This window comes from Dreissena polymorpha, chromosome 13 (assembly GCF_020536995.1).
Source record: "Dreissena polymorpha isolate Duluth1 chromosome 13, UMN_Dpol_1.0, whole genome shotgun sequence".
Classification (NCBI taxonomy): domain Eukaryota; kingdom Metazoa; phylum Mollusca; class Bivalvia; order Myida; family Dreissenidae; genus Dreissena; species Dreissena polymorpha.
This window is the reverse complement of record NC_068367.1, coordinates 40,777,378-40,804,439: the sequence shown is the minus strand read 5'-3', so window position 1 is coordinate 40,804,439 and position 27,062 is coordinate 40,777,378. Positions and strand designations below refer to the sequence as shown.

Sequence of the window (27,062 nt, the reverse complement as noted above, 5' to 3'; positions counted from 1 at the left end):
ACAAAAGAATCTATGTTTCACTTAGGCATTCATACAATTAAGAGTCCAATAACATAAAACAGCTACATAATAAATGATGCTAGATTTATTATACCCGAACACACGAACTCTTACTCACTCATTTAAGAACGAAACATGTGCTGTCAATTCCGATATTCAGTCAAAGCACTCACTTTGCAAATGTTATCAGATCGTCTTAAAAAATGACGTGGCATATGTCTACAGACGTAAGAGACTCAACACCATTACCGAACGGTAGCTTCAATTGGCGATGAAAGCCCTTGAGAAATCACGGGTCCTGACCTTTAAGCTTGAAGTTCGCATAGAAAAGAGATGTGCATTTGTTTCAGTTAGTTATAGCTTGTAACATTACCTGTTCCCCTGCATCAGTCTATTTATAGATTCTTCAGTCTAATTATATAGCTTGTACAGAAAAGCTGACCACTGCATGTAGCAAGCATCAGTCAGAGTATACTCTATACACTTAAGTGATTGACGAGACCAGTTGTCTTTACCGATATAACATCCGCCTAATAATATAACAGAGATATCGTGCTGTACACTCTGAGCGTACGCATCACAAATCAAAGCACTGAAGGCACTTACGTTGTTCGCTGTTGCATAATATTAGACGGAAATCATTTTTCAAAACTATTCAACAAAACAAAATTTATAAAGAGTGTTTCTTAATGCACAGGTTCAGGTGTGTGCACTGTTTAACATAATAGTTATGTTATAGAGATAACTTAGACAAACCAACAACAACATGTCTCTTTTTTGACGTTCTGAAAGCATTACAAATATGATGAAATGGTATAATGAGAACCAGTTAATATAAAATAAAATTTTCAATCACCATCATATTAAATGTATATTTTTGGAATATCGAATACCTATGGCACTAAGATTATAATTTCCTGATGGAAACTCCCTTAACAAAATTATACAATTCAAAATATGCAATAAGATAATTGATCACAATAAATATAATAAAAATATGCGAGCATTAGTTTTCACTCACGCATTAGGTAGTCATAAAGACAGCGCTGTTTACCCTTACTTTGCTGTTGATGCATTACTTGTTACCCTAGTAGTTCACACTGTGTCAACCAATCTTTTACCTTAACATCGGTATAGTGCGCTTTTCCAGCGTAGCTGTTTTACCCTGCTTTTCATTTTAAATGACGTCCACATAACGTCACCAGGCACGAATGAACAAATTCGAATATGTTAGAGTCTGATTCGAGAGAAATCCCCTGAAATTTGGCTGCATCACCGTGTCTGTGCTCAGCGTAAAGAATGCAGCACTGTTCAATTTACGGAATTCCGGACTACTCTCTGCACGTTCAAACGACACATAGACACATACTAATTATTGTGGCCCAGTTACAATTACGCGTAACATCTGTCAGAATTTCACGGTCTTTACTCATTCACTTAATCGTCAGTGGAAGACATAATTAAATATCGATTAACATAGTTTTGCTTTCAAAAAAAGTACGGAAAATGTAAAGAGTCACGTCAAGAAAAAATCATTTAATTGTCTAACCATAAATGTTTCCCGTTCTCGGTCAGCACGTCTGGAAGTCGTTCCACAACGCCTGAACAGGCTACCCTGCTTTTTTAATTGAATTTTATATTGAAATACATTGTGCTAAAATATTCCATTTACAACTCGCAATGTAATTTCAAAAGACCAGCATCATTCGAAAATGGGTCTTATGCCATATGCGCCAATCATAGCTTTAGCCCACCCAGCCTGCGAATCTCTCAGTCTGCTCAGGAGATACATAATGAGACCATAAAAACTCGAGTGGTGTTATAGTGGACAGCATCGCCTCTGACAAGACTACGCAAATGCACAGGCTGAGCTTGAGCTATGCTGAACTAAACGACATAAGACCTATTATCGCATGACGCGGCTATGAATGTGTGATTGAATGTTTTGATAGAAAACTGAGTGTTAAATATTAACGTACAATATATTTTGATGGCGGAGAAATAAACTCAGAATAAACCATGTGAGGACACATATGATGGTGAACTCCCGTAGTATAATGTGTATCTACTAACACGTATGTGTGGTTTGACTACAATTACTCACAATTCATGCGGTGAATATGCGACAAACATGAGAATCAACACACACACACACACGCGCGCGCGCGCGCGAACACACACACACACACACAAACACAATTTTTACTTTTGTTTTCAATTTAATGAGTTAGAAACGTAAATTTCGAAATTTATTTCGAAGTCAGCATTTTCGCAACACATGTTCAACGCTTTATAAATTGAGAACTGTGAACATAAACAAGCTTTACTACAGAATCCGGATAGTGCCATCTATAATCTCGCACTTCTTTCATCAAGGGCGACACTAGACACAAGAAGCGAAACTTGATATTTTTCTTGACAGTCGCGGCGACGCACGATAGTTTTCTTGACAGCCGCGGCGACGCACGATATATTTAACATGATATATCACCCTTGGGTAGGTAGCCCAAAAGGCGATATATCGTGTTAAATATATTGTGCGTCGCCGCGACTGGCAAGAAAACTATCGTGCGTCGCCGCGACTGTCAATAAAAATATCGTGCGTCGCCGCGACTGTCAAGAAAAATATCGTGCGTCGCCGCGACTGTCAGGAAAAATATCAAGTATCGCTTCATGTGTCTAGTGTCGTGTTCAAAGGGCGACACTAGACACAAGAAGCTATACACGATAATATGCGCGACTGTCGCGGCGACCAACGATATTTTATTTTTCAAATATCGCCCATATTATCCGAATGTCGTGTATCGAGGTCTAATTTCAGACCGCGACACTAGACACACTAAGCGATACTCGATATTTTAGTCGACAGTCGCGGCGCACTGTTCAAATATCGCTGTAATAATATCGCCTGTCCACTGTCGCTTCGTGTGTGTAGTGTCGCCCTTGATGAAAGAAGTGCGAGCTTATAGATGGCACTATCCGGATTCCGTACTTTACCTTGTACTATTGCGTTGTTATCACCCAAGCAATTGACATGACGCCGCCTGTCAATCAAATCCTTATCGAAGAATTGATCTACCAATCAGCGATCGATATAGCGGGCGCGCGAGTTAGCAACGAACTGTCCGCCGTTTTCCTAAACAAGCTATGTCTAGGTTAACTTTTATTTTAACGAGTTTCTTTTGTTTTCCTCTTAAAAAAACGTAGATTAAAAATGGTTAAACTGTGTCAATGGGGATTATGTAACTTGGACAATCGATATCCTGAACGATTAGTTGGTGGCATTGAATTTATTTCGTTTCCAAAGCCGAAAAGAGATCTTGAGAAGTGTAAGAGATGGATGAAGGCATGCGGTCGTCCCTACGAACAACTAAACGTCAACACTGTCAAAGACAAATACAATATCTAATTATCGAATAAACTAGCAGATTTAAATGGTTAATGTTATCGATCTGATCATCACATAATAGTTCATGATTTTTTTATCAGTTACTAGGGAATTAAAAGAAGCAAGGTGTATATGCATGACTTTAAGAGAAATAAAACCCAGCATGAAGCCTAATGCATGCTGTGTTTTATCACTCTGATAGTAATGCACTTTATTGCCATTATACATGTTAATAGAAGGTGACACGTGATATCTTATCTTAATAACGGTATCTACACATGTGCAGACATGTGGTGTCACCAATAAAGGCTTTTAGTCCACACTTGGGGATCGAATGCCTAGTTCTCATTTTTTTTCAACGAGTTTCGTTTTATTTTGTTCGAAAAAAAACGGAAATGAAATATGGCAAAACGGTGTTAACAGGGTTTATGTAACTCTGACATTCGGTATCCAGAAAGATAAGTTAGATGAATTAAAATAATACCATTTCCAACGCGGATATGCGGTCGTGACAAGTGCGAGTGGAAGCTTAAATGCGTAGAATTACCGAGATCCCCCTTATTGAACATTAATTGATTTCAAAAACTGGAAATGTCATAAAAGCAATAACTAAGCATTATGAAGTATGAATTAAATTACGTTCGCATGTAAAATAATAGAGAATATTGGTACCCACTTTGCCTTACGTAACGAAATCCCCGTTTATGTTACTATTTTAAAAAAACGTATCCGATTCGATAAATGTAATTTTATAAGAGTTATTATTATTGATATAACCAATAAATGTGTTAACTTGGGGGAAGTCGGTACATGCGCGAGCGTCTGATACTGGTAGCTTTATTAAGTAGCCTGACCGAATTCCCCTTCATACAACGCTTATTTATATCAGACAATGGCCAAACTTATTGTGTTGTTTTGCACTTTCAATTATAGTGATTGATAAATGTCCAATAAACAATGTTTAATATTATTAATATCACTCTTATACGTAAAAACATGTGGGATTTAGGTACCCACTCGGCGTCAGAAAGCGCGTAAAACTTCACCGAAATCCCAGTTATAAAGCGCTTTTTCTTGTTAAATACACGGGGGAAAAATGTTTAGTTAATATTTTCGTAAATAACATGGGTCTACCAGTGTAGTGTTAATTTATTGCTCATACCACCATTACACGTAGTAACAGGTTCGATTTTGGTAAGCGCGCAAGCGTTTGAGAGCGTGATTAATGTACCGAAAAAACCGTTATAAATTGCTGATGTTCTCTATAAACTAATATTTTTTGCATTTGCAGAATAACAAAATGACACAAATCCCTTTAACAAGTGTTATATGGTGTGGAAAAGTCCAAAAAAATCATCCGGAATATTGCGTTAATCTATATGCAATCTATAGGGAAAGAAGCCATTTTGGTGTTAGCTTGTCTAGGTTTGCTGACCGCTAAGCCACGTGATTAAGTGATCATCGTCCAGGCGTCATGTCAATTGAGAAAACATGAGATATCGCCGCTACATGTTGAGTACAAAAGAACGTTTCCCAGACATATCAAATTTAACCCAGCTGTAGTAGCAATCACTATTACCGAGGTTACGGAACAGACGCTTAATAGTATATTGGACTCTCGATATAACACTATACTTCTTGATCTGCAGTAGTTTTTGTTCCCGCATCTATTTATAGCCTCTGATTATGAATGACCTGCGCTGAACAAAAATACCACGCGATTAAGACGCAGCAGATAGAGGACTATTTTAATCATTCAGAAACATTCTCTTCCGCGACATGTATATTTCTAACATTGTTTATTGATTCTTGTCTATATACATCCGTTCAAAAAATATTCCATTTAACATGATATTCACATTATGTTTCTATTTGTGAATGCATATAGTTGAAGAACTCGAAGCTCTGGCATCAATTATACAACTCTTTCTCAGAGCGGATTGGGCAGATGCGGAAGTTATCAGGCTCATCAGGTTCATCGTAGTTAAAAAAACTGGCCTGAAACGCGTGGTAAGCAACCAACTGAGTTAGCACTATATAGTGAACTGTTTTATATTGAGCATGTCAGTGATGACATGATATGATGTAACACTGTTCAGTTTATGGAGATGCGGTAACACATTTTTTTTGCCCGTTTCAATTAAGGATTTCCATTACATTTCATCCTAAAGATTTGCAGGGTCAAGGCTAGGTCAGTAAATCGTCATGGGAAGACGGAAAAGTAATCAATGTACTAAGGACGCCTTATGTTGATAACATAGTATTGCAATATATTAAACAACACGAATTTTAAGGAAAGACATTTATGAAACCTATCAGTTAAGTCAATTTGTTTTGTATTTTTAGGCAAAACTACCGAAATAATATAGCGTCCGTGATAAAAAGGATATCTCTTAATTATCAAGCCACTTATGTGTGACGTAAGCAATCCATCATAGGTTGCCGACATTTGCCAGTTTGCTATTAATAACTCATTGACACTTCAATTTTCTATCGCAAAGTATCGTGGTTTGATGTTCCCTTTACAAGACACAAGAAGATTTTTAAAGACCCGCGTCTTGCTAAAATGTGTCTTATGCAATATACTACCAGCGTAGCTCCAGCCCAGCCTAGGCATCCGCGCAGTCTTGTGAAGGTGCATACTAAATTAGCTTCTCTTGAGATACCGCGGACCTTGCGTACTTATATAGCGGAAAGCGTAGCCCCTGATCAGACTGTGCAAGTGCATATGCCATAAGACCAATTTTCGCATGATGGGCATGTGACAGTGTTATTTGAATGTGTGGAAAGACAACTGCGTCTTAATTATGTATCAACGTACCATATGTTTCAGTGACGAAGGAAATAGTTCATAAAAAACATGTGAGGACATATATTATGTGATCTCACGTAGTATAATTTGTATTTACTCTTATGTGGTATAATATACGTGCACTTCATTACAGACATTTCATGTGGTGTTTACAAGATTATTAGGTGAACAAGAACAAAACAATACTTAAACATTTGTTTTTATGTAATGTAAACGTATATTTTCTACCTCAATTTCAAAGTCAGGATATACGCCGAATATCCATTTGATAGATATAGCTTGTCATATTTAAAACTTGATTAAAATCTCTGTTTAATGCTATTGTTTGTTTTCCCATAATTCCATTATATGTAAAAGGTTATTGGTATTGGTGTTTGAATACGGAAGCCTTGCATTATCTGCTTACGTCTACGTGTATTATTATTGTGTTTTACACATGCGCCCATTCACTTTTCGCAGATGATACTGGTAACTGTTATGATTACTGGGTTCGTGTGTTGGTAAGTTAATTCAAAAACCTAAAAAGTTGTCCATCCTCCATTCTGCATAAAACAAAAATGCCACGAATATGACTTGACTGAAAAGGAACGTGGTTACATTCATGGCAACATATTATACGAATTAGATATTGTTTATTTATCATGTTGTTCAAATCATGTTATTTTCACATGACAATTATTTTTTTATAAAAACCTTGCACAATATTTTTGGCCCATGCGTGAATAAAAATATGTGGTATAGGTATCTCGACCTACTGTAAAAATTCCCTTCATTGTATACTGTTTTTCAATTACAAATCTTCAGCATAAGTAATTAAACAATTAAATAAACCATTCTTGCATATGCCACCTTTTTATAACCCATGTTTACTGGCACAAACTTATTTTGAAATTATAGCACGACACTGCCCACGCGCCAATGTTCCACCGGAGAGGTCAATTAAACAATATTAATAAACGGACTAGTTAACTGGCTCGTAACTTATCACTGTCTTACAGAGTCTGCAACGGTAACCACTAGCTCTTTTGATTAAAACAATGCAATATTTCCCTGAACTTCTAGCTCGTGCGACGCAGGAGTGATTGGTGGCTACGTATTTTGGTGGAAGGTGTGCAATAGTTTCTTCAATACATGTATTTATGTGTTTGCTACCAGCGCCTGCACCTTGAACCAGCGTTCCTCTGGAAGCGGACATGTGTTTGATGACAGCCCCCTGGCTCGGGCGATGTTTCGGAAGGCGGACAGAGACCAGAACGAGTACCTTACGTACGGGGAGTTCCAGAACGTGTTCCGTTCCTATGACAACAACAGTAAGTGCTATTGTAAAGTATGAACCGTCATTTGCATGTTCATTTTAACTATTTTATCGTTTGTTTGCGCTAAATTTACCGCGATTACTATTACAATTACATCAACATACCATTACTAACGTAAGTATTTGTTAGCTTTTCCGAAATTAATATAATATTTTCCCACATGCCTTGACTATTTGTTTGATATAACTAATTATAAACATAATGTATTATATTATCGCAAGTTATTAATCCCGATGCGCAACATGTTTGTATATTGAAAAACATAAAATAAATGAAATATTCAATAGCGGACCGTCCTGTGTCGACTGGCAAAATTCCTGAATTGTTTAATCTAAATCGCTGATTTAATACGTGTATATCTTCATATCTTAAGATCGGAAGGTATTGTGATAAGCGCAAACTACATGCAAACCCCCTTGTGCTATAATATTAATATTATTCATATTTGGCAACTTTATATTTTCATTGATTATATTTGAACCACGTCCCTGTCAAATAACGAGCGGTCTGTTGACATGCGTTGTTTAAAGACAACTGGCACCATAGCTGAATCGCTGTAGTTTAATCTCTTCTTCAATGTTTGTTTTTATAGTAATCTTCAAATTGCATGGCGGACTGTTTTGTGACCACTTAGAACATAGCTGAAGCGTTCTTGCTCAAACACTTATAAAGTGTTTTTACATCTTCGCAACGCAAGTCAATAGTGCACGATATTGCTTTATGGCTTATTGCAGATTTTTACATCTTCGCAACTTATGTCGATAGCGGACGATCTTGCTCTATCGCTTATAAATTGTTCGACCATATCTTCATTGCAATAGGTATGTAACTAAACGGTGAACGTAGCTGAATCGTTAAAGCTTATCGCTGATGCAGTGATTTTATATCATGGCATATATATATACGAACGTAGCTAAATTATAGCTTTATCGTTTTCTTTTATATTTATAAATCGTTGTATGTCAAAAATGGACGATAGTGTGAATAGCGCAGACTTCGCGTAGAACGCTTGTACATGTATAAATATAAAAAAATACAACATGCGTTTGAAATACTCGCTTTCATTATGATTCAAGTCAAATCGACAATAACTAAAGCGGAGTGGTTTCAGCCAGAATTATGACTAAATGTTTGACTAATCAAGTAAAATTATTGGGCTTCACGCTTAAATAAGGCCCCAAATGCAAGCAGTATAACTCTTAATCGAGGCATGCCCCGTTTCTTTAACTTTCAAGGCTTCAAAATACAATGAACAAATCATGTATAATTATTAGGTTTATTGCGAAGATCTATGTTGATTTCGCTAATAATGGGCAGTTCGCTGCCAATGTATGTTGCAGCTGATACATTACTTGTGTTGACATAATACCAAGTTAACTAATCAACTGTAGATGAGCCGGTGACCACCTCATATTTTCCAGAGCACTGGACGAGATTTTTAAAAGGGCCTTTTCACGTTTTGGTAAATTTACAAAACTAAAAACAAATTGTATTCGCAAATTTTCGTTGTAATTATGATTTTTGTGATGAAACAGTAAAACTGAACATTTACCATGCTCTAAAATATCAAGTATATACATCGTTTAACGATTTAAAAACCTGAAAATTGTTAAACGTTGCCACGCGAAACGATTGAATAATTCAGAGAGTTTTGTTGATGTCGTTAAATTTTGTGATACAACGAGAATTGCTTATATAAAAAATAAAAAACAATACTCATTGTATGAGCACAGATGGTCGAGTGGTCTTACCGATATACATTTACTCCAGGGGTTAGTGGTTCTAGTTCAGTTGAGGGTTACTTATTTGTTCTGCCTTTAATTTTTATTGTTGGTTTTTTACTGGAGTTTTTAGATCTAATGTTTACATTTATAAATACATATAAAGCAATTATTGACAAACTTCAATACATGCCCAAATCTGTGAAAAGGTCCCTTTAACAGCTCGATCTCAGCATCAACCGACCTTCTGATGCCCTATTGCTGGTGCAATGCTTGTACATGTGTCGCATATCACTAGCTGACGGTCTTGTGACCAGCGCAGAGTTCCTGGAGCATTGGCAAGATGAGATGAACGGCACGGTGACGCAAGGCCTGCACGTGTTCACGATCCTTGACGTCGACAAGGACTTTATTTTGGATATCACAGCAAAAATTCGGCACATTTACCACTGGTTTGTCTTTAACTGTAAGGGAATTGTATATGTTTTTGACGCATTGAGTTATAAGGAAAAGTCACATGAATTGCAAGGAGTCAAGTCAATTTTATTTTGAAAACAAAGGGCATACGGCCCAAAATACATAGTTATACATTTCAACTTACTATTATATCATAACAGAGTTGTGTCTAGAACATGTTTATAAAAAATCATACTGCTCGTGTTAATATAGAATGTACACAATTAAGTTATTTATATTTTATATCTTTATAAAAATGCATACGGATTGTGTTTACATGCATATATATTGTACATTATTAGATAATTGATATTTTTAGACTTTTACAAAGTTGTGATCAGAACATATTCACACACACGCACACACATAAACAACCAAAAACAAAACAAACAAAAACATTGAACTTGGTCGTAAAATGTGTTTGAAATGGAAGCATTTTCTCAGCGAATATAATAAACTTCCAGTATTATCCATTGGTGTATTGACAGTTGTTATATATTTATGCATAAGGAACGTATCAATATAAATTCCTCCATTTTTAAATCTAGAGAAACACTTCGTCCAACGTGAAGTGCATGTGATGCGTCAATTAAAACATAGTTTTGAAATGTAAACGGCATGAACTTACTTAAAATTGTTCGCATTGTCATACTTGCATTAAATAATGAGTACATACTTATTTTCAGCTGACTGGAAGGTTACAGAAGGAGAATTTGTGGTCCAGTGGGTGAAAATATCAACATAACATTGATTTGAACCTTGTTCAATGGCTTGACCGCGTCTGTTCCATACCGCTGTAACGTTTCGTTAGGCGAAACAATAAATGAATATTCTTTATTCTAGTTAAGTAACATTTTACATAATATTGCAGCATGCTACATTTACACATGTTCTTGGTTTGTACCAAGATCATCTCGTTTATGCCCAACCGTTGAATTTCATACTGGATGAAACAACACACTTCTCTACTTTGCAAGTATACTTATACGAATAAGAAATACTAATGCAATATATGCCAGAGAATGCACACTGAAATACTCGCTGTCAAAAGACCGCACTAATTTCTTATAATCAAAGCGCCATCGGCGTTAAAAGTCTATTGGCAAGATACAGCGAAGATTCTACTGAAGTAAATGTTAAAGGAACAATTGACTGAATGAAAATCGAAAGGCAATCTAGAAAGTGTTTTTAAAGAATAAGTACAAACAAGGAAACAAGAAGTGATGAAATATTTAAACAAACAAAATATATCAATCGGATAATTAGAAACACGTATCAACAGAGCTTGGTATTTTGCGAACAAAAAAATGCCCGGATGATTACGCTCTTATTGTATAATTTGGAGTAAAATACTTCCCTTCAGAACTGTCCGTTGTTTGTTTATTGAAAAGATGAAGGCAATATTTTTCATAACTATTTCAGGTCCTCTGAAATATTCGTACTAGGTGGTAATTAATGTTATCATTACATAATAATTATTTTAGAGACTGAACAAATTTTTCATTCGGAAGCCAAGGTGAAAGTTATATATTTGTTTTATTGTTTTGTTTGTTACTTCTCATCATGCAGTTTACGATAACTTCATTTTGATGTAAGCAGAAACGAACAATTGGGTGTTTTTGTTTTGTTGTTGTTGTTGTCTTTACCGGCATCGTTACATACGCAATATATTACATGAACGCTGTATTTTGAAGCACACGTTCTGAAGTTTTCAATCCTTATTCAAAGTGTTCATATAATTATAAATAATATGCCACATTATATGCGGATCAAAATACTGTAGTTTGATCCGTCTCTTGCCGCCCCAAATCGCAAGGTAAATGTTTGCCGTCACAGAGTTTAACGATATTTCAGCCATGAAAACTCGACAGTCGTCTAAAAAAACAAGAAAATCATGTATACTTTAAAACTAATAAAGTCACGTACCCCATTTATAAATACATCGAAAAAGTTATTTCAAAATCGAATACGATAAGATTCACTTTGTTAAAAAACACATAACTGAGTATGCAAAAAGTAACACAAAATGCGTGTCGTCTTTATCTGTTTTATACCCTTTATTATTTTTGTGTAATATTTAAATGACGCTAAATTTCCAACCATATCAGTAAAAAGGTGTTTTGCATTTATTTCTCGACTTAACTCCCCGCAAGTTTACTTAGTGAAGCTGTAATTAGGTCATCCCGCTAAGAAATTTCGCAGCGAATAAAGTCGAGATGTAGAGCGAATATTAATACGAAATAAACGCTAGTAACTTTCTTGATAATATGGCTGGAAAGTAAGCGGCATTTAAAAAAAAACAAGAATAAAAGGGTGTAACACGGCGAAAAAGACATGCCCCGGCATGGACGTCGCCGTCTTGACTATCACGTGATTACCCGCTCTGTATAGTAAACCTTATCTAGCGTTTGCAAATAACAGAATTTGTTTTACGAACATAATTTGTTTTATTTTCTAAAACTTTTTTTCACTAAAACTGATCTTAGAAATATTCACCAAAAATGCTGTTAGAAAAGTTCTCAGAAGAAAATCTTTTGAAAAATGTTTCTAAGCGAACAATTGTAAGAAATAGACAATTCAATATTAATCATCTTATCTATTTCGTCTGCCAACATCCTACTACATCCGGGCATTTATACCACATGTTAGCACTCAATCGATGAGACGTCTTTACGATTTGCTTAAGCCAAAAGACAAAAATTAAACAACTTCATTAATAACGATCTGCTATATATTATAATGAATGAAAAAAGTATGCATCTATTCCAACCGGCTCTAATTGCACTGTATGCATATTTGTAAACGTGCATGTAGGCCTCAATGTTCACGTGTAGGCATAATATATATGCAAGTGCGGACAAATGATCAAAACGATGTTCCGTGAAGTAAATTAACAAAAAAAAGACTTATTAAATACCTATAGTACGAATATAATAATCATTTTGAAATTGTATTCTTATGTGAAATGTTTGTTATTAGTGTATGCACATTAAGCAACCTATAGCGTGTTCAATGCAATGCTAGATAGGAGATAAGAAGAACGCAGTAATGTGACACCGCTATACACCGATATAAATAAAATAAAGTTGGGCTATAGGATGTGAATAATTGCTATGTATTCATTGACGAAATCCAATTAGCCCCATTTGTTGTCTCAATAAGTCAGAACAGAACAGAACACATATTGTATTCGTATTTGCCCAGCACAAGGGATAGTTGTATGCATTTAGTCATATCATAAGCACGAAATCAATTATCTACTCAACGCGTGTGCCACATCAATTTGTCAAATGGCCAAATTTGTAAAATAAATATTTAAACTACTGTCTCGTAAATAAATGCGCGCTCAATGCTGTCGCATTTGAGGTCATAGTATCTATATATCCTATTCCGGCCCAATATGTAAACACTTCAAGTTCAGCGCACTATTCTAAGTACACATAATTAGAATGCAATTTGCACAATATTTTGCATTTAACAGAAATTTAATTCAGTTGCCTGTGCATTTTCAATTTCAATATAACCACCATTTCAAAGAGACCGGAGCTCCGTGTTTTTTGCTCGATACGCCCTTTTTCGTGTCATAAAGAAACGTATCTTGCAGAATGTTTACTTTTGTATTATGCCCATTAAGAATGATCCGAAGAGATAAACGCCTTTAACACTCCTTATCAAGGCGACGAAATGTAGGTTGCCTTTGTCTATCTCGTGCGGCGAAATTGTGACCATAGATCGAGAGAGCAAAAGAAAAGGGTTTTAGTTCGCTAATAAGCGATATAATTAAGCGATATTGGAATAGAAAAACAGTTAAGGATAAAAATCTTATTTCTAGCGTAGTAAACGATATTTTTTATTACCAGCAGTTCGAGTGTTTCGTTGGATAGTAAACATTCTGGTTACGGCGTTAATTTCCGGTTTCTTTTACCTTCTCTTTCGACGGCTAAAGAGGATATTTGTTAATTGATATATATTGTCACACAAAATTATTAGGCAAGTAGAGTAAAATTAGTAATCGTCTTCGTTCCACATTTTACAATATGTTTTCCGCATACTGTTTACAATATCGTACTATACGGTTATTTTATAACAAACACTAATTATTGTACACGCTTGTGAAACATATTATCTCATTCATAACGGGCGTGAGAGTAAAGATATCCTTCACTTACATTAAGGTCTTGTTGCTCAAATTTTCGGTGAAAGATTTTAATTCAAAGCAGCGTTAGATATGAAATTAAAACTTTTTTTACCATGATACTGAACCCGTGCACATAACATTTTCTTCTCACTTCAAATGTAACTTTAAATAGTGTAGTTTTCACAGATGTGTGAAATTATGGATTATATAAATATTAACCTACATACGTTCTCCAAAACCGACAATTAAACATAATTAACCAAATAGTGCTTTTAATGGAAAGCCTACAATCTAGTTTATTATTATTATTATTAGTATTATTAATTCTTTTATTTATTCTTATTTTTTATTATTTTTATTATTATGTTTATTTATTTATTTTATTTTAACTACATTTTTATTATTATTCTTATGTTAAGTATTATACATATCCATCCGTATTTGTTTGTTCTTCAATCTAATAGCATTTCCGAAAAGCTATAAAGTAACATGTCCTAAAGTATAAAAAAAATGTAGCCTTTAATATAAACAGTTTTGTCGTCATCGGAAAATTACACGAAATTGTGGATGAGGTAGCTTCTTTTAATGGAAACAGGAATAATCTCTACAGTTCAATAAACCGGCTTGCCACGTATACCAGCTTTTATCGTCGATGTCTTATGCAGTTCTAATACAAGTTGTAAGTGAGTTGTGTTAAAATCAAACTTTTTTTATAAATAACTTAAACCAGTTAATGCTCGTATGCCGATGAACTCTTCATTTGATACATATAGGATCTGGCATGAGTTGTCATATCATTCCATATTTTATCAAAAGAGTTCCGGAATTGTGTTAGTAAGCGAGCCTTTGGCGAGCTTATTAACGAATTTCTTGGACGAGTTTAATAAAATATGGTATGATATGACAACGAGTGTCAGATCTTTTTATCACATGCTTTTAAATGAGCAAATTAAATAAATAATAACGCAAACATAATGATTAATCCCGAATGTTGTTTACATTTCGTGACGTCATTTCAGCAAAATAACAAAATGCGATTGGTCAATAAACGAAACTAGGCCAATGAAAAAACTTAAAACGTATATTACACATGTGTAATATAAAAATATATGTAATGGTTATATTACATGGGAAACAGGGTATGGCATGTGAAAGCATGTCTAAAATATTAAGGTCCTATTTTTTATACACAATTTGTCGATATTATTCTCATTAAAAATATAACACAATCCATTGTACTGTCATCCCTTTGTATTATTTGTGAAGCGTTTCGTGAAAACTGTGAATAATGTATGGCAAGCGAATTGCACATTATTGTCTTAAACCGGGTTCAAGACTTTGAAAGACAAAGTGCACATTATTTTCTTAAACCACGGTTTAACAGTTAACTATATAGTTTAGTAGTAGTAGTAGTAGTAGTAGTAGTAGTAGTAGTAGTAGTAGTAGTAGTAGTAGTCGTAGTAGTAGTAGTAGTAGTAGTAGAAGTAGTAGTAGTAGTAGTAGTAGTAGTAGTAGTAGTAGTAGTAGAAGTAGTAGTAGTAGTAGTAGTAGTAGTAGTAGTAGTAGTAGTAGAAGTAGTAGTAGTAGTAGTAGTAGTAGTAGTAGTAGTAGTAGTATAAGTATAAGTATTAGTATTAGTATTAGCATTATTATAGGAAATTAAATGATTTAATAGTATTCATGTTACAAGTAGAAGAACAGTTCTTTTTAATTAGGGTGTTTACATTTAGTTATACATAACATACTTAATTGTGTGTATTTCAGAATAGAGGGAGCATCACGTTAAAGACTCCCCACTATGGACAGAACTGTTGTTATTCTCATAATTACATTAACGTGTCTTCATTCGTTAAATGCAGGTAACTCGTTGATACATACAGCTATTATTATGAATCATGATTATAATCATATTCAAAACAACTTTTTATTCTTGTAAAAAGCAGTGTTGTATTTGATTTATGTTATTTGGATAAACGCGAGTTTATGAACACGGATACATCATAACATTCAAAATACAGAGTCAGTTGTCAGTATGATTTTAAGTGTATGCATTATATGGTTTGTGATTGCACATTATACTATAAACACATATAAAATATACTCACTACATTTTGTATTAACCGTTCGTGTCAATGCATGTAAATACATCTTCTTTACCAGCAGGTACTTGTCAAGAAATGATTGAGATGATCAATTATGATTTTATTTTCAAAAGGAACTAGTTGCTCGTGGTTGCACAATACATACACTCCACATACTTCAAATCCTTGCACATTCAACCGATAACAATCAAAATGTCAGCGCGATCTATTTTTATTTACTTGTGAGTTAGCTTTGTTATAGTTATGTCGTCGTTTTGCAAAATGTTTCCTTTCTGTTCAGCCTTTACTAATTTGGCATTGAATAAGGCTGCAACCCAAACCGACACGCATATCGGAGGAGATGCATCATTGGCTGTGGACGGGTCTAGTTTCCAGGCATTTTCTTATGCGGACTCTGGTTGCACAAGGACCGTGTCTGAGGACGCGTCTTGGGAGGTCGATTTGGGAGACCTCTATGTGATAAATCAAGTGAAAATAATAAATAGACTAGGTAAGTATAATACTGTAGTGTTCCCGTGTTTGTGAATTCTTTATGCTAACTTATGTATTCAACATAATCTGATGTTTGATATTGACTTATAAATCAATATTAATTTAAAATAATAAACGAAGCTGAAAAACAATTAATGGTCCATTTTTAATTATGATCAAAAGTCTGATATAAAATATTAAAGCATTAAATTCACAATATACGTTCGGCTTTTTCTCGATACTTAATGTAATGGAATGTACAGTAAAGCTATATTTTGTCGCTCCTTAACGTGTACGTATAAAACAAATTTAAGTCCAACTTCAAAAGCTTCCAAATCACTCACTGAAATAAACAATCAGCATTTTTATAATTAAACGGCCCATTTTAATTAGATTTATGATGGCAAATGGTTTGTTATTAGATCGAGAGCTGAATGGATTCAAAATGAACGAAACCTGCCGAAGCCGTTTGGAAACCTTCACACATATAATTATATGGAAAAAAGAATTACTTAATAAGTGAAAATGGCAAAGTAAAGGATAAAGAAAAAATTGACATAATAAAATATTTATCTTTGTAAAAAATCGATATATTTGCGTTGGTAATTTAGATTTTGATTGTTATGTCAGGTGTTTAGAAGTTCAATTACTATCCAGATAGCAGTCAAATGATTAATCACTTAATGATGCTTCCGTTGTTATAAAACGAATTGCATGTAATAAAAGTCGAGTTTTATCAATTGTTCATTAGGCACATGTGTTTGAAAAGCGTGCAAGCCTGCAACCATGCCAACGTTAATCAAACACTGCATGTATTAAAATGCAATTTAAAAACACAGTGGAAACCATGTACATGGTGCAGGTGAAAGCACATACTGTATTGCTGTATGCCAATTAAAACGTAGATTTAAATGTAAATGAAATGTAAATGAAAACACAAATTATGTGTAGCAAGATGAGTGAAAGTAGAATGATAAAGTACAGAAGTTAAAGCAAGATGTATACCATATATTAAAGGGGCATATCAAATGTATTAAGTGTAATTCTTTACAAAACTTGACCAACCTACTAATGTATGCGAATTCAAAAGTATTTTTTAATTTCAATAAAACACAATTAATTAATAATGTGTAGCTAGATCAGTAAAGTAGGTTAATAGTGTAGCCAACAAAAAACAAGATGTATAATAAACATTTAAAGGGGCATATCGACATATTAGTTGTAATTCTTGACACGACTTGACAAATGTTTTATGTATGCCAGTGCAATAGTTGATTTAAATATTAGTGAAAACACAAATTATGTGTATCAAACAAATGTAAGTGTATACGGAACCAAACAAACAACAAGATTATTTCATACATTCAAAGGGGCATATAAGTAGTTTTTTGTAAATCCTGACATGATTTTACTAATGTGTTGTTGTATGCAAATGTAGATTTGAATATTATAATGAACATACACATTATAAATGATGTGTATCGAGATCATTACATTAGGTTAATTAACTATTCAATAAAAAACCATATGTATACAATACACTTAAAGGGGGTATCAACGGTATTAATTGTGATTCTTGACATGACTTTACAAAATCACCGCATATCATTTGTATGCCATTGTATAAAAACGCAGTACCATATTATTGGAATTGCTAGGAAAATGAACATGAAACACAATTGTATCTTTACAGTTCGTGTGCGATAAAAACCTAATCCAACACAAATATTACATTTTTATTTAGGAAAACGTTAACATACTACAATGAAGTTTGCATGTGAATAGAAATTCTACAGAAGGCAATTATGACGTATATGAAAAAAAATAATTCGCTACCTACATGAAATTCGTTTTCTATAATGAGTTTTTAAAACTATAATAATCTATTAGTTGTTGATACGCCACTGTAATGTAATAATACTGAAATCAGTATTTTGTTATTTTTAAATCTACAACGACTCACATATTCTTAAGTACAGAATACATTTTAAGAACGTACGCTGTAGTTTTACTTTTTTATGCCCAACCTTCGAAGAAGAGGGGGTATATTTATTATTACATATAGCAAAATGTTTGCTAGGTCCATCTTTTGCTGATATTAAAATGAAACGATAATCGAGGGTGACGGTTGTTCTTATTTGTTTTATTGAGCTTTGAAATAATTGACTATTTCAACGTGTGAGTTCACTTCGCAAATATGCCTTTAATAACAAAACTGAGCACACACGTGAGACAACTGCTGAAAATAATATAATTATCTGTGTTCATTTATAATTATGATTAAAATGTTATTTTATATCATAAAACATCAAATGTATATGAACAAAATTATTTGTAAAATTAAAAAAATATTTAATGTCTTACTTTCAATTTTTAATATCTTTACGCATAAAGATTTCATCCCAAGTTATCCAAATGACTCGTGAATTATCAAAAAGAAATAAGAAAACAGATTCATGTTTACATACAAATTCGTTGGATTGATATCCACGCCACATGGATTTTGTTTGTGACAGACGGGCGGACGAAGGGGGATATTAACTTAGTCACCAGGCTCTTTTGTTCACAATTACAATTCAAAATTCAACTCGCAGTCAAACAATAAATGCTAAGTTCCAACACATCACAACTGATAATGTACTTAATTAAATCTCAGATCCTGTTTGCTCAATATAATGCGGGTAATTGTTCTATAAAATGTTGGAAGAATATATCTTATTGAGAATCCATTATATATTTGTAGTTTAAATGATGTAGTTTTCCCATTCCAAAATACGGGAGTTATCAAATTCCCCGATGCTACACTTGATTACATGTCGTGCTTAAGTATTTCAGCGCGTCACACAAATAAAAATAAAGATTTAACCATAGTTAGGTAGATAGTTTTAGATTACATAGCATTCGTTTTATCTGACGGTTTGTGTGTATTATACATTGATTGCACGTGTGATACCAGCGCATGTTCAAATACTTTGATTTACGATTGACCAGCCTGTAAATGACTTTGTGTACATCAATGTTTTTGTTAAATCAATTGCTTACCATAAAAACAAAAAATAAGATTTGTTCAAATCATATTGGTCAGAGAGAAATAAATCAAGCGAACAAAAATTAATATTATTCAAGCATTACTATATGAACGTTCGGCAAGATGCAACAACATCCGCATATGATTTAGACGTAACATATCGTCGTGGATGAATAATTTTAATTGATCAGATATTCTTTGTAGTAAATTATTTAAAACAACACTACATATAAGTTGATATCTGAAGCCGTTGTTTGAGAAATTATAGTTATACAAGTGTGTCCGATTTATTTTAAACCGTAGCAAACATGTAAAACGTACATAACGATTTTGATTATAGTGTATATATATCACATATATTATGATGGCATGTTTTAAATAAATGATGATTCAAAAACAAATCGCTTAATTTGAAGGAAAGCTTTCAGTTTAAATCAAATCTTACTTGCGACACAAACATGTTCAGTTATAAGGAAGTATTGACTGTTTTTCAGTAACGAGATTCATGCTTGTTGTTACAATTACGCGATAAAAAAGGTTTGTGTGGTCGTAGGGATGATGTTCGATTCTTATTATGTCATTTAGGGGCTATAAATTTTCTAAAATTCATAATACTTTATCTCTTGGTATCATTCTCTTATTGAATATGCATCCCGTTTAAATTCGAATATCCGAAAAAGCATACATTTATTGCGCAACCGTTGTTACAGTCAAATCAAATTCGCGTAAAACTAAACTGCTGCGTACGTCTTTAAAATATTATCAAAGCGTAGAAGGCACAGACGTTGTTCCCTATTGAATATTCTTAGACGCAATTCAGTTTTCAAAATTATGTAATAGCTTTAATATCGCACGTTTGCAATGAACACAACCAATTCAAATTTATAAAGAGTGTGTCTTAACGCACAGGTCGAGTTGTGCGTGCATTGTTTATCCATTTATTTATTTTATAGAGATAACTTAGACGAAATAACAAAAATATGTCTCTTTTTTAGGTTTTGAAAGCATTAAAACATGATGAAAATTGTATCATGTAAACCAGTTAATATAAAATAAAAGTTGCAATCACCATAACATCAACTGAATGATGTTGGAATAGCGAATACCACTTAATTGTCCGAAACACAGAAACCAGAATGACCTACAAATATTTTCTATATTGCATGTTCCATATGATTTCCCCCATTATGATATTTTATTCAAACAAACACCTCTAAGTCGATCATCCTTGGCTGAAAATGTATGACAGCTGGGCAGCCCGTGACCTTCTATCATTCCTTAGCCAGTAATGGACATTTAGGCACACAGCAGATCCTGTTTGGCTGAAATTGTATGAGGATCAAATTACAAGTGGATATCAAATTCACCTATAATTTTTGGAACATTAAAATCAGTTTCGTTAATTCCACAAAGTGGTTAAAATTTTTTATGTGTTTTCATTCTATTGATTAAAACTGTGTATTAATATATGTATTGTATTATCATAAATGTTTTATTTCCAAATGTTTTAAAACAAATCAATTAACAAAACAATTTACAATTGGCTTCTTCTAGAGTGATATTGTAATGTAATGGACTTGTAATCCGGTTTTGAGTCTGATACTGGTGTTGCTGTGTAAAACTGGGCAGCATAGTTTTGGTCATTCATCTGTTGCTTAAAATTCTGTTTCATAACATTCATATTTGCTGATATTTTACACATTAAATAAATGCACAATTGGGTAAAATAATGTACAATTTCTATTCAAACAAATAGCCTTTTAACAAAATCATAGATGTTGCAATAGATGCGGTTTGCTTTCAATTAATACAAATGAACAATTGTTACCAAAGCAAGGTATGAGTGTCCATTAGTTAATGCAAAATATAAATGTCAGGAAAGTGTTCATACTTTGTCGATTTGGAAACATATTATTTTCTTTCATGAAACATAAACTAAGGTAATAGTTCGTTCTATTTTATCAATGTCGACGTTTCTGAAGAGGATGTATTTCAGTCACAAAACGTTTGTTTGAATGTTTCGGCATCGCGATAACATATTAGAGACATAAAGAATATCGCTGCTTTATCAGCATTATCAACCGAATTTCAAAATTGCATTACAAAATTATACATAATTTTTAATCGTGTAAGTAAAAATATGTTCGTGCTTATGTTGATTCAATTGACAACGCTGAAAACAATGTAAAACAAGATATCTCTGTTCTTGTCATACAAGGGAGGTAATTACGAACCGGCAAATGCTGAACGGATCTATTAATAGCCTCAGATTATGAATGCAAAAATACTACGTCATTAAGACCTTGCAAATAGTGGACTATTTTGACAATTCATAAACAATCTCTTCCGCTACACTAATAATACGAACATTGTTTATTGATTCTTTTCTATATGCGCTACGTTCAAAAATATTCCATTTAACACGATATTCACATAATGTTTCAATTTGTGAATGAATATTGTTTAAAAACTCAAACCTCTTGCATAACTTATACATCTCCACCTCACGCGGATGCGGCAGATGCGGTGGTTATCCAGCTGAGCGTAGTTAACAGCAGACCGACTTGCAAAATGTAGCACTACATTAGATGTTCGCAAACTAACAACTAATAAACCATATCTGCCAATTGTATTTTGTCAAAACAAAAGTGAAACAATTTTACATATTTAGAGGGAATGTTAACGTGTCAATTAGTTTAGAGCCGAAATATAAGGAGAGAAACTATATAAGATTTATTTCTTTCGTTTCAATCCTTTTCTTATACTGATTGTATTGTAAATTACTTGATGTACACTGTGTTTGCCAAAAGAAATAAATATGTTCAAACTAAATGCTTGCTTTACGTAAAGCTCTTTAAAATATTCGTTCATGTCTGTTGATAAAAATAATGTTTATTTATAATTGTGAAATAAGCAAAATTATGCCATCTCTAAAAGCAGCGAATTGTAAGTTTTATATTTTAATAGTTTTCGTTATAGAAAAATTTAAGACGTTACATATTTCAAATTATTTGGAAGGTGTTTTCAGAACTTATCATATCCAATGGTATTCCTAAACAAATATTTGAACCTCGCTCTGTGAAAATGGGGTTTAATGCATGTAAGTAAAGTGTTGTCCCAAATTAGCCTTTGCAGTTCGCACAGGCTAATCAAGGACGACACTTTCCGCTTTTACCTCGACCCTTGCACACCCATTGTCGAGAAAAAATAATAATTTAAACGTACACAAAAGTGTTTTTTATGATATTATTTCATACAAAGCCTACGTAAGAAAACTGCATTTTGTATAAATAATGAAAACAAATGCATCATGTCTGGCAAATGAAAATGCTAATGTCCTCGAAAAAATCTGATTAAAAAAGTTCCAAGCCTAAAAGGCGCCTTCTATAGTGCATGCATTTGCTCATCATTTAATTAATTATCATTTACTGATGAGCCATAATACGCACATATCAATATAACTATTTATGCGACACTGATGAAACTAAATGGAAATATGGGAGCACCTAATTACAGTCGAAATGACCTCGTTACAAAACAATCAGCAAACATTCGCGAGACGCCAAAGATATTCATTCACAAAAAGGGGCACATATTCTCGCAATTTCTAATCAGTAATCTTTATATAAAATAAATTTATCCGGGCTTCCCAGTATGTCCAGTTTGTAAACATAACGTACAAACAAAGGTTCAGCGTGTCAAATATGCTTGTAAAACAATGTTTGGGCTGTCAAAAAAACGTAGTAAGCAATTTTCTCAAAAATAGCGTAGAAACAAATGTCCGTACAACCGATGTACGGATATAGTTTATCAAGAAAACATGCGTACACATGTATGTGGTAAAGCGTCAATTAGGCGAAAAATTTGTCATCTCAATAGTTTGTTTCAAGTTGTTATCTTTCACCTGAAATATTATTCGTGTTAAGGTCTTCACTCACAATTTGATGTTTGTTTTTACACTATTTGCCGTCCCTCCTACATTATACATTTGAGAAGTTTATCTTTTATATTTTTGGTTCGGTATTACAGATTACGTCGTAGCACCTGATATTGATCAGTGGGTTTCTTCGATTGCAAGTTTTTCCACTGAATATACGCGAGAACCAGGGTAAGCATTATCATAGTGATTGCATAAATCTAGTTCGATTACGCATCATGTGTGTGTGGTTGTAATCTTCATTTGCCACTTATGATGTCTTATCACTAAAGAACTTTGACGTACCGCAACTAGTTATTTACGTTATTAGATTTTCGGTGTTGTGTTGAGATTCCAATAGCGCATTAAAACGACGTATCATTAATCATGCTTTTGATATAGACGGTCTGCACGTTACGTCTTACAAACATCGAATTGTGACGAATTACTGGTATTATCGAGTTAAAGATAGCGTGAGGGCAATCGGAATTGGATTTGTAATAATTGCAACTTTCCTTATTAAGAGATCAGTTTGTGAATTTTGTGTTGTGGTAAACCGTATGTTGATTGGTCAGTGCCAATAACAAAGGACCTGTTTCTATTTACTGCTCACCTGGTGTTGAAGCTGACTTTTTCTTCGTTTATTAGTGTCTTCTGACCAGCAAATTACAACTTATTATATATAATGATTTCCTTTATATTTACCATAAGTGTTGTTTTCAATAGGAACGCGGCTTGTTTTATCTTTGGACCAGCGAATGGCAATCAACCACAATAGTGGCTTCCATAGAAACAGTGTTAGCTAATAATGTATTTGGGCCAAAAATTAAAGCCTACCATAATATTTGTTTATATAATAAGATTTTCGGCTTGTTGTGCCTTTGGACCAGTGGATTGCTACGAATCCTATTTGTAATTTGCATTATAAGATGGACCGCCCGTGAGATGATTGGAGCAGCTAATGTATACCCGAACTATGGTGATATAGAAGGGACATGGTCTCCAAAGGGTGAGGGGATCGGAAATGAGTACATTGAGGTATGTGCTGCTTTTGTAAGTGACTGGTACATATGTATGTATGCGAAGCAATTACATGGGCCAGCAACGCAACTATAAACATTATTGTATGAATATACGGTGTTAGATCGTGTCCACTGTGCGGTACATTATTTTCTTTGTCTTGAAAGATAACACAAACTAAAATTTACTTGCGGACTTAATTTATACTCAATTTCATAAAATGTATTTTGTTTGCTTGTATGAGTAATAAATTACTCCCAAAATTTACAAAAAATATACTTTACAAGTTAAAAACGACAACAACAAAATTTACATATAAACATCAGACAAGTGCACAATACATTTAAAGTGTATGGGTTAATTAAATAATAAAAGATTCTTCCAGTTATAAATGAAACAATTAATTATTATTTTCGTTTCAAATAACCAATTATGATCTTTTCTGACTGTTGGAAATAAAATCGTATTCACATTTTATTATGATAAAGCTGTCTTTTAGATATTTAAAGGCCATGCGCGTTTGTACATTATCAAGAACACAAAATAACTATTTATATTTTATGTCTAAAAATTATACCATGTAACACAATTCCAAAACTAATACATATATTTTCAACTGGTATTACCCCTGAATTTATATTATGTGTTTCACGTCTGTATTTTTTGTTTAAAGTGTCAATATAATGAAAGAGTTTATATTTTAAAATTACGTGCATGTATCAGTATGTATGTATTTAAAAGACAAAATCAACAACACACCGATTGCATTTATTGCCGGTATGGCGATTCGTAAAAACACACATTTTTACATAGTAAGCCTTCGAATACCACAATCTTTATTTATATTTTTTATGACAATATGAACAAATTTGAATAGTTTGAATCTTTCTAATCAAATGCCTGAAACGTCCAAACAAATGCCTAAAACGATCGTGCATCATTTAAGGTTGAATATTTTAAGAAATTGTAGACTTCATTTGTAAAACCGAAATTATGCGAAATTATATATTTATACTTGCAATGCATATGCATTATGGTTTGGCTTTAAGAATAAACGTAGTTCAATGAAGAACGACGAACAATTGTCCGTATATTTAAAATCTAGCATGTGATGTCTGACCCCTAATGTACTAACCAGGGTATTTACGAAAAAAGTATTTTATTCATAAAATTTAATATTTCGCTCTTCATTTCTGAAAGTATTCCCAGGGTATTGTGTCACTTAAAACATTGACGTTTGTACGTTTGGTTACGTATATTAACGTTATATGTTCGGACTGTACCCATGATATACTTCAAAACTATGTATCTGTGTTTTTTTAAATGATCGTCTTCTTTGATTCATGTTCAATTGTATTTATCAATCTCTAATGATTGCATAATAATGGTGCGTAGTGCTTGCTTGTCTTTCGAAAACTGTTACAAACAATATCGTCACTTCACAAAACGTTAATCAGTGAATTTCGCATTAAACGCAAAAGTATTCATATTTGATTCAAATGAAGCTCTGCATATACATGTACTTAGACAAGTTAGTCTTATTTCAGGTGATGTTTACGACGAAAGTTTACGTTTCTAAAGTTGACATCTACGAGACGTGGAATTCTGGGGGCGTGACGTCAATCAAGGGGCGTCAATCAGGGCAGTGGATCGTTCTGTGGTCAGGGGCCGCAAGTCATATACAGAACGCCCGCATTTTCAGTCCGCCCCTTTTGGTACGCAGTGTTTATTTTTATGTAGATAATTGTTGGTGCTATATTTCATCAAATGCGGTCAGTGCCTTCTCTGCTATTCACCTAAAAGCAAATGGCTACAAATTAGCGAATTTTGCTTAAGTAATTTCCATTAGGCTATAAAAAAAATCCATAAAACCGTTTAAATGTTAAAAATTTATGTACCCTACCGTAAATTTGGATGAAGCATATTTTAAGCCAGGGGGATCCGTGTTTGTAAAAATGTAGACTGCAAAAATGTAAATGATATAAAACGATATTGCACTGCTTTTGGTGTCTTGATTATATAAAAGCAGACACTTCTGCGAAGATTGCACCCAAAACAATAAAATGACGACATTTCGTTTTATTTTATTACTTTGTGGTTCCGGTGAGATATTAACAAATATTTAAAGATCATAAAAGGAAAATAAAATACGTTTATTTTCGTCATAACATCAACACTTGTAAGTTAGACAATTTATATATTATCATTTGCAAACGATTTGTATGATCGATACCTTTTCCGATGAAAATATACCGCAATATCATACCGACGTAAAACACGTGTAATATCGCCTGCGTTGCTTTGTAAGATAGTTTTAAAGCCTTTCGGTAGAATATTGAATAAGTGTAGAGTGTTTGCATTGAACGATGCGGTATTCGGTTCAATTTCCTTAACAATTAGATTTTTTGTTGGTTTATCAACTCTTTAAAGGGACATTGCAGTACAGACTTGTTCAATGGCCCTATCAATTTGGACGTTATATGAGGTTATAACTCATAAATATACCTTACCATAGGTTACACCATATATAATAGTGATGACCTTTACGGATAAATAGACGATTTGTCAAATTACCGAAAAGTGACTCAACACCGGAATAATGACACGATATAAATGCAGCCCACCGTCTGCTTTCTGATCTTAGAGTTGGTAATAGTTTAACTTCTTACAATATTGTACTTGTATTTGACTTTT

The 27,062-nt window shown here is 33.5% G+C and overlaps 3 protein-coding genes across 4 annotated transcripts in view; all 3 read left to right on the top strand.

Moving 5' to 3' along the window:
- The window catches only part of LOC127855616 (uncharacterized), a 156,653-nt gene that overhangs the window by 62,063 nt on the left and 67,528 nt on the right, over positions 1 to 27,062 (top strand). The gene's annotated exons all lie outside the window — the stretch shown is intronic.
- The window catches only part of LOC127855617 (uncharacterized), an 83,787-nt gene that overhangs the window by 53,391 nt on the left and 3,334 nt on the right, over positions 1 to 27,062 (top strand). The window lies entirely within an intron of this gene.
- Positions 15,538 to 16,961, top strand: LOC127855618 (uncharacterized). The gene is made up of 3 exons (XM_052391366.1): positions 15,538 to 15,690; positions 16,214 to 16,423; positions 16,827 to 16,961. The coding sequence occupies exons 1-3, from the start codon at positions 15,630 to 15,632 to the stop codon at positions 16,925 to 16,927; spliced, it is 372 nt and encodes a 123-aa protein (XP_052247326.1). The 5' UTR covers positions 15,538 to 15,629; the 3' UTR covers positions 16,928 to 16,961.

Bases quoted from the DNA above. Each gene is read 5' to 3' on its own strand.
- LOC127855618 (XM_052391366.1), top strand. From the start codon at position 15,630: ATGGACAGAACTGTTGTTATTCTCATAATTACATTAACGTGTCTTCAT. The intron at 15,691-16,213 runs GTAACTCGTTGA...CTTTCTGTTCAG, and splicing joins TCTTCATTCGTTAAATGCAG to CCTTTACTAATTTGGCATTG. The intron at 16,424-16,826 runs GTAAGTATAATA...GTTTGTTATTAG, and splicing joins GAAAATAATAAATAGACTAG to ATCGAGAGCTGAATGGATTC.